Source organism: Aegilops tauschii, chromosome 5 (assembly GCF_002575655.3).
Source record: "Aegilops tauschii subsp. strangulata cultivar AL8/78 chromosome 5, Aet v6.0, whole genome shotgun sequence".
Lineage (NCBI taxonomy): Eukaryota > Viridiplantae > Streptophyta > Magnoliopsida > Poales > Poaceae > Aegilops > Aegilops tauschii.
Genome location: NC_053039.3, coordinates 457,193,489 through 457,202,480, shown reverse-complemented (window position 1 = coordinate 457,202,480; position 8,992 = coordinate 457,193,489). Strand labels below are relative to the sequence as shown.

Genomic DNA, 8,992 nt, shown 5'->3' with positions numbered 1-8,992 from the left:
TGGGTGACCGTCCGGGAAGTTGCTCCCGGGTGCGCACGAGTGAGGACAAAGTGCGCAGAAAAGACTGGTATTGATCTGTGGGGTCAGTCTAACGACCACCGGCGGGTGTGTCCGGGGCGTTACGTGCTCAGCTTGGAGTAATTTCAGGATGGGTGACCGACCGGGAAGTTGCTCCCGGATGCCCACGAGTAAGGACAAAGTGCGCAGAAAAGATTAGTATTGATCTGTGGGGTCAGTCTAACGACCACCGGCGAGTGTGTCCGGGGCGTTACACATCGTCCATGCTCCACATGACCCCCTTTTGAGAAATCCAAACCATGCTTCACAGTTCTGAAAGTTGATGACGCATTCAAAAAAAAAATGTACAATGTCGAGAATCCAGTGCGGGTAGTGCCATGCTTTCAATACACTTTCACAAAGTCTCCAACAAAGTGACCGGACGCCACGCGCCTGCTGGGCCAACACAGCCTGGCTGAACACCCCCAGGTCAAGGAATCCTAGCGGGTTGAAAAAACATTTCCTAGTTTATACTAATCCCTAACAAAAAACGCTCAGGAGATTTTTTTTGATGTTGTGAGGTTTCTATGACAAAACAACTAAGGTAAGTTAATACGAGGTACCCTGCAAAAAAGTTAATATGCGGCAAAACACTAGGTTGAGCACATGGACTAACTTTGGGAGCGACTTTTACAATATAGAGTATGCCATCACATGCTCTTGTTATCAATTTAAAGTTTATTTTCTTTTTTGTCTATAAGAAGGAAGTACAAGCCAGGGCATACTTGGTCAGAAGTGATGTTTATGGTGACTAATGTGCATATGTTGTTTGCTAGCATTCAAGCTAAACAATGTTTTTACTGTTGCCGGATTTCCAAATAAACCGGTTTATATGCCTTCTTCATGAATGTCTGAACCCGGAAAAGTATAGCAAATGAGTAATTGTATTATGCTACATTTAGAGAAATTATGAATGCACACTTGATGTGCTCTCACGCGCTCCACTCTCTTGCTATTCGATTTTTGAGTGCTAAACTTCTCGCAGTTGGGTTGGATACTTGGATGTCTCGAGGGAGCAATTAGAGTGGTGTGTGAGACAGACTCTGAACTTCTAGCTAAAGCCATGGATATGAGGAAGGCACACTCCTCACCTTATGTTGCTGCAATTGAAGATAATAAATTTCATTTGAAAATGTGGTTCTCTAAGCAGCGAGTTAGTGTTTGTAGATGTAATGCAAACTCTATTGCACATGAGTCAGCTTAAATTGGCCGTACGTGTTTGCCAAATGAGAGCATTGGTTGAGACTCTATTGTACCACTTCGAGTGGTTGTTTGTGTCGTCTCAGGTGATTTGCCTGAACACTGTTAATCTAAAAAATCATGCTTTGCCTTCAAAAAATTCCTCCTGGTACGCGCAATTGGGTCAATCTAGGCTTTCAGTGCCGAGTGTGACTTGTGAAGGGATTGCTTCCGAGCCTTGGTACTGATTTCTGCCATTGGTTGTCCCTCTCAACCGCACGCGCACATGTCCATCTTCTTTGGAACCCATGAGACAACAGTCGCCCTTCCTCTGGGTGTTTTTTATTTGGCCTTCAGGCGCCCGTTCGTATGCATTTTGCTAACAGGCGCACACACACACCCTCCGCGTTGGGCCAGCCCATCTACCTTTTTTTCTGTTGGTGAATCGAACAAGCGCCTCCCGCAAAAAAGCGCACTCGTGGTAATCAGGGACCTCCCGCATCGAGGTACGCTGCAGTAACCACCACGCCACCTACTCTGATCTGATGTCATACATCTTTTTTCGTCTTTTCTTCTTTCCTTTTTTGTTTTTCCTTTTTTTCTTCTTCCTAGTTCGATGATTTTTTAAAAAAATTCATGAACTTTTCCTTCAAATCGATGAACCTTTTTTTTTTCAAAATCACTGTTTTTTTTTAAAATCGATGTTTCAAATTTGTGGATTTGTTTTTGAAAATTCATAAACCTTTTCCCAATTTGATAAAAAATCAAAATAGATGAACCTTTTTTAAAATTCGTGAATTTATTTTCAAAATCAGTGAACACTTTTGAATTCATGATTTTTTGCGACTTTTTGGTTTTTTTCTTCAAATGCAATCGAGGGAGCTCCCCTTCCTTTGCCCCCTTCTCCTCGCCTGAGCAGCTCCCCTCCCCTCTCCGGCAATAACTGCCAACCACTGACCCTTCTTTACCGGCAACCACGGCGGCGCCACCGCTAAACCGACCGCGAATGTCCACCACCGCCGCCATGAGGTGCACCTTCGCGGCGCCGGCTCGTGGAGCAGCACCTATCGTTACTGCCCCAGTGTCCTGCCGCACCTCCACCATGCGCAACTGCTTGAGCACGGTCTCCACCCCGACCTGCTCGCCGCTTCCAACCTTATCTCCTCACATGCGCTCAGGAACGCGCTGATCAACGCATGCTCCAGGAACGGGGCGGGTTCTTGGACGCCAGCAAGGTGTTCGAGGAAATGCCGAGATGGGACATCATGTCCTGGAGCACGGCCATGGCTGCGATCGTGCGACAGGGGGAGGTGGCCACTGTACCACTTCATAAGAATGTCTTAGAGATGAAGCAGCATACAGTCTTGGGTAAAATTCTGAGTCAGGTATCAAGCTTGTATCTCATACAACAATATAAATCATCCATTTGTACTTTTTTTGTTGTCTTTCATGCTTTGTATACATGTTAATGGCATGCTATGTTATAAGGTTTTTTTTTTCTCCTGTTTCAAGTTTTAACTCACTGCTAAGATATGAAGAAGCCTGATTTAGGTTGCTGTGATATTTATGATAACTATTCACACATGATGTTTTTTGTTTGGCATGCATCTGGGTCATACATTAGCATTTCCTTCAAAAAAGGAGATTGACAGGGCTATGAGTTTTGGGATGCACCAAACCAGAATATTTAAGTTACCAAGCAGAATGTCTATCAGGAACAAGAAATAAATGGTTTGCGAGATGTTTTAGAAGTTTAAAGATACAATTGTAAATTATTTTGTTCTGCAACATGCCTGCAAATGATGAGAATGATATAATTGTGTGCGAAATAAGTTTTTCACATAAAACAATACTCAAGATTTTTTTTTAAAGAAATGTCACCCAATTTTATATGGACGCAACATGTTAATACAATCTCCCCATGATAATCAAGACAAAAAGTTGACTTGTCTTTTACTTTTCTTCTCATAAAGGCATCCGAAAATCACATGTATCTTCTTTTAGAGAGATCATGTTTTATGACATGCCCCACAAATGCATCCCGCTCATCCACATACATGTAGCAAGTCAAATCACCTTGAACCATGTCAGAATTTCTAGCAAATTCACCAAAGTACACCATCTAAAAATTGCATACAACTGGAATCACGGCACACAGCACAAGTCAGAATGCACACTAAATGGTTCAGATATAGCTTGTAGATGAACCTGGCACAAAGGAAGTGAGTGTACCGTGTCACATAGGGGGACGTGTGTCACTCCAACCACCCGGGGGAGAAAATACCTTCTAAAAAAATGAAGCAACGGGTCAGTTACATGTAATTGAATGTGCTCAAAATCCAGCCCAAAATGACGAAATCTCTCATAAATTTATGCATTAATATAGCACTAGAAACAAAAAGCATTGAAAGGCCAAATGAGCTCATCAGTGTCCATGTCGAGTTGTCATTGAATCGTAATCAAATCTTTATAATCACTCCTAATAAAGAACGAAACACCTCAAGGTTATCTACAAAAAGGGTAGACGGACATCTTTCACCAGTATCGTGGGCTTCTCCTGGTGATAAGGTGAGCTGAAAATTCTCTCGTGTTTTCGGGAGTTTAGCTCTCTAGTCTCTGCGCTGTTATGCTTGATTTTGTTGTGCGAAATCTGCTCTTTCCCATCTATTTGTTTTTGCTACGATCTTTTGGTACGCCCTGGGCAGAAAGGTGTGGGGGCACGGGGAGATTACCTCTATTCTTCCTTGCTTGTTGATCCTGCCTTGCCCCCTCTTGTTGTGTGTCTCCTATTTCTTTTAGTTTCTCTTCAACTGTTTGTTTGTGGAGGTGAAGGTTCGTGGAATTGCTTTGTAAAGTTCTGTTTTCTGCACATTTCATGTTCGGAATCCTTTTCCTGTCACATTTTGTTACAGATCTGGATCTTGTCTACGATTTTCCTCGCTTTGCATTTATTTTCATCTTCATTATTATGTATGTGTCCTTACTTTCCATAAATGCCAACTTTGAGGTCTCTTGCTGAGGCAAGCTAACCGCTTTTGTCTGCTTCAGATAAGGAGGAATTGATTAAGCCAGCAGACATAATCCAGTTTCTTGTGGTCTAAGGACTCTTGGCTGGATAAAACTCCTTGTACACCATTGCTTCACATTCGAGAACTTTGTAAGTACAAGGCATCCTTTCTTGTTTTCTATCGCTTGTTGATCAGAATTTTCCGAGTATCTGTCAAGTGATGGATCTTTGCTGTGGTGTGAAGTCATACTTGGTTGGGTTCCTAACGCCTTAATTGCCACTGTGTAGTATGAGTGTGCAAATCATACATGTTGAACCATTTTAATGCTCTGACTGAATATACCAAATCAGTCACAAAAGAAAAAGGATACCAAGTTCATGCATTTATTTTGTTCTAAATATCCTTCTTATTATATACATTTGATGATACTACAATAACCCATCATTTATCTGTGGATATTTATTAGGACCAGGAACAAAAGTTGAAGGCAAGACCTATCTTCCAGAATACTCTGTACTCGGCCACTTGCAGATTGTAGAGTAAACTTGAAAGGCAATTGGTGGTTATCATAACACATGGAGAATAAACCAATTGAGCATATTAGTAACCGCTTCACAGTAACACCCACAAATGGATCTGCATATGCTGAGAAGGAAATGCTAAAGCAGACTATACTTGCACAGGAAGCTACATTCCGGAAACAGGTAGATTATGACATTACCCATACTATGTGCTTTCAGTAGTCTAGAGATTGCTTACATATGCAAGTGATGTGTTTTTTCTTATATTTGTCCATAGGCGTAATTGTTTCTCATTCCTGTACGGTTTTGACACCTTTATTTATAGGTCTATGAACTTCATCGTCTGTACAAGGTTCAGAAGGACCTAATGGCATTACAATGCCGAGGAGGTGAATCAAAGGGATATTCTAAAGCCATATCATATTCATTACCATCTGGGGGTATAAGAAGAGTCCAGCAAATGGGGCCTCCTGCAGGACATGATACGAGGAAACCTTCTGGAAAATTCATGAAGGGAAAAAATATAGAGCGTAGCTTGAACAGAGTGTCTATGAGGCATAGCAATAGCGGGTCCACAAAAGAAATGCTCCTTCAGGTTCCAGCTGACGCAGATGATAGTGATGATGATGTGGTGACAGTATGGGAGAACCCTGCAAAGAGTTTGCCAAGAAATAGTGGTTCAGTTGTTGGTACAAATCTGAAGCTTAGCATTGAACGCACCTCACCCATGGACAAGAATTGGGCCACTGGTTTACAGCCATCAGGTGTCTCAACAGTGAATGCTTTGAACAAAAAAGTGATAGGGTCATCTAGCACTATGAAGAAAACAAACTTCCCAAGTGTGGGTGCCTCCAGTTCTAAGAACCAGTGTTATTCATATGGCCATAAATTAAAAGGTAATATTTTCTTAATTTATTTAGAAACTCGTATATCTTTATGTTTTAAACCAATTTCTAAGCATCAATGCACACTAAGTGTATCTTATTTTCATTTTCTAGATCGAAGCAGTGGCATGGAGTGGCTCACACACAAGAAAACTGGTGTTGATTCCTCAACCGCGCATTACCAGTCCAGCTCTAGCATCGTCAATCCAGGAATATTTGCAGCATCCAGCTCCAATGCTGCACCCAGATCTCTATGGCAAAGCAGCGCCACAGATTACACGACTAGGAGGCATTATGCTGACGCTGAATTGCCCAGCGCTCAGAATGGCCGACTTCCAACATTTCAAAGGTATCACCGCCTTCATTCATCAGAGATTCCTGGAGGGGCTCAGTATCAACATCCTTCCCCATTTTATGATTGTCCCAAGGATGTGAATCTGAACAATGGTCCTCGTGATGCAACTGCCACTCTGGGACAAGCAAGTGAGAATGCATCAAAGGAAGTCTTGTGGGACAGAAAGAAGCTGCGAAACTCGACGAAGAAAATCACCATGAAGAAATCACAAGTGTTACCGAGTCATGAGAATCGGCATTCCCAGATTTCGCCTGGTTCCATGGGTTATTCAGGAGGTAGCACAAGAATTCTTGGTTTCACTATTAGTGCAGCCACCGAGAAAGATTCTCACCGCCCATCAACTTCGTCCACTACACACATGGGCGCAGACAGCACACCCTTGAGCAAGGGTGTAGCTGACTTGGAAATGCAATTCCAGAACAAGAAGGATGGCACCAGTGTCAGAAACCTCATTGACCTGAACGTTGCACTGCCGTTCATGGATGTTACAGAGATGGATGCCCGCCAGTCAGAAGGCGACAGTGTTCCTGAAGAACCAGATGGTCCTTCCACTGCTGCAGCAAAGAATCTCATGGTCATGCATACGGGTGAATTCCAAGCAGGACCACCTCAAGGTAATATTCTGCATTGGTTTGCTGGCCTTGCAACATCAGGGGAGAGCACAGTGGTCTGTAGTAGTGAAATGAACAATGTTGATACGACTCTGAAGCTTTGACGCTGCAACAGTTCGAAACCAAAGACTGTGTTTCCGATAAAGCCAATTCAAGCATAGCGACACCTCAAGAAGACATCCAGAAGGACATTATGTAGGTTCAGATTTAACTTTAGATTTCTTAGTTGATGGGAATCTACTACTCCCTCCGATCCTAATTGTCGCTGATTTAGTACAAAGTTGTACTAAATCAGCGACAATTAATATGGAGCGGGGGGAGTAAGAAGTTTCAGAGAAATGAGGAACTAGCCCTATAGTTCACAACTCTATTGCGGGCTCTAGAAACGTAAACATCTTTCTTGTTACCTTTGTTTTACAACAAATTCTGGTTCAGGATTTCTTTTTTGAATGAATGCTTTGTTTGAATATCACCGCCTTTGAGTGCTCTGGTGGTTCCATTTAGCTCCTGGCCATGCTGGCATGTTGACGGCGTGATGCGATGTTATGTTTTGAGTTGCTGGAGAACAGAGCTTAGCAAAATGCAGATGCTATTGTTATCTCAAGCTGTCATTTGTGGTATACTTTTCAAGCTGAGCAGGTCGTTGATTAAGCTCTGCTAGAGGTGGTTGAACCATACAACGTATTGGAGCCAAGGCTTTCTGTTTTTAATAGAAAAGTTCATGTATCACTTAAGCAATTTTGAGATAGAAGAAGTATGTTTTTGTTTTTTTTTTTTAGGGGAAGAAGTATGTTGTAAGTTCAGTATTTCAAACAGGGGGGGTCTAGAACACTCTGCTGGGGTCCTACTGACATCTGGTTGGGCCGGGGCTTGGGCTGGGCTTCTGCTTTTGCTAGGCTCATCTAGAAGCCTTGGTTGGCCCGATGTTCAAAATGAAGCGAAACACGATTATTCGAAAATCACCGGTTAAGGTAAAAACTCCTCTGATGGGGACACTTGTTGCCATCAAAGAGTTTTGGTGAGCTTTTTCCATCTGGCTAGAATTACATCTCCAGGACCATATATACAAAACCTACGGATGACCAAATTAACAGATTCATCAGCTGGTGCTACATCTAGATGCTTCAACTGTTCATGGTTAGACTTGTGCTCTGCATGCAGAATTTACTCTATAAGAGGAGTGTTCAACTCTAATGACATGACTCTTAAATCTGCCGATTTGTTGCCAAGTTCCTGTACTTCCGACTCTAATGATAGTCTTTGAGGGAAAAATGTATCACGACTTACAATGCACTCTCAGGCTGCAGTCTTCCACTATGGATGCAAGTACTTTGCAAGCTCTTTTTACAAGTTTTCAAACAAGCTATTGTTAGTGCTGGCTGTACTCCTACTCCATATGTCAAATCTAAGCTCCACTGGGAAAGACAAGTATATGACCATCGGACTTGAAGACTCATGCTGTAATTGAGACTTGAACTTTGTTTATAGGATTTCACTGGACTTGTCCCATCATATATATACAAAATAAAAAAGAATTTGAGACAACCGGTGCTGGTGATGCGGAGATCCCACATCATTGCAAGTGTAACCTTGCCTACAAGCTCTTCCTTCCCGCAAAAAAATAAAAATAAAACACTTCCTTCAGCATTACTGTACTACTAGTTTTGATTTAGATCTGTATAACTTATGCCCCTTTGTCCTTTTTTTTCATTCGAAAAGGAGGTTAAAACCTCCGGCATCTGCATGGAATGTCCATCTTGGAGTTACTTGTTTGACTGAGATGTGCTTGACAAAGATATTAACAGTTCCTTTGAGTTTATTTGACTTATAATGTGATTTTCAATTGAGTGAATTACATAACATATAGATATGCATTATTATGTGGCTAGTAACTGACTTCTCCTGTTTAAAAACAAGGTGTGGGGGTTGATCTTTGTTTTAGTTTGATTTTCTTAGGTATATACCTTAGTGATTTTTTAAAAACATTTGTTTTTAGGTATATACCTTAAAAACATTTGTTGTGATCGCAAAAATGTTATCTTTGTTACGGTCGAAGCATGCAAACATTGACATTACGACAATGCTAGAGCAAGAGCGGATGAGCAGAATACTAATAAAAAATATTGAAAAGTTCAAACATTAAATTATTACTCCCAAATATTCAACTGATTGGTCACCAAAAAAATATATCAAAAGAATCTTTCTAACTAATAATGTTGATATGTTATGCATTGTTATGCCATTAATTTTTTGTGTGGTCATTGTGGAGAGTGATTGCGAGCTAGATGCACCATTGATGCGGTGGCAAGCTTGGATGGGTGAAGCAGAGCTGGAGACAGTGGCTAAAAGACGCCGTACGTGTACACACCACAGGTTC

General features: G+C 41.7%; 1 protein-coding gene across 2 annotated transcripts; it reads left to right on the top strand.

Moving 5' to 3' along the window:
* The first annotated feature begins 2,131 nt into the window (after nucleotides 1-2,131).
* On the top strand, nucleotides 2,132-7,082 carry LOC109752570 (uncharacterized). Of its 2 annotated transcripts, XM_020311472.4 has the most exons (5): nucleotides 2,132-2,621; nucleotides 4,285-4,393; nucleotides 4,711-4,948; nucleotides 5,091-5,661; nucleotides 5,764-7,082. In XM_020311472.4, the coding sequence occupies exons 3-5, from the start codon at nucleotides 4,820-4,822 to the stop codon at nucleotides 6,717-6,719; spliced, it is 1,656 nt and encodes a 551-aa protein (XP_020167061.1). In that variant the 5' UTR covers nucleotides 2,132-2,621; nucleotides 4,285-4,393; nucleotides 4,711-4,819; the 3' UTR covers nucleotides 6,720-7,082. The 2 variants fall into 2 exon arrangements, with proteins under 2 accessions (XP_020167061.1, XP_073354223.1); XM_073498122.1 differs by lacking the exon at nucleotides 2,132-2,621 and having other exon boundaries at nucleotides 4,256-4,393.
* The last annotated feature ends 1,910 nt before the right edge of the window (nucleotides 7,083-8,992 follow it).

Coding starts and splice junctions, on each gene's coding strand:
- LOC109752570 (XM_020311472.4), top strand. CDS start 4,820: ATGGAGAATAAACCAATTGAGCATATTAGTAACCGCTTCACAGTAACA. Junction 4,949..5,090: donor AAGCTACATTCCGGAAACAG/GTAGATTATGAC, acceptor CTTTATTTATAG/GTCTATGAACTTCATCGTCT. Junction 5,662..5,763: donor ATATGGCCATAAATTAAAAG/GTAATATTTTCT, acceptor TTCATTTTCTAG/ATCGAAGCAGTGGCATGGAG.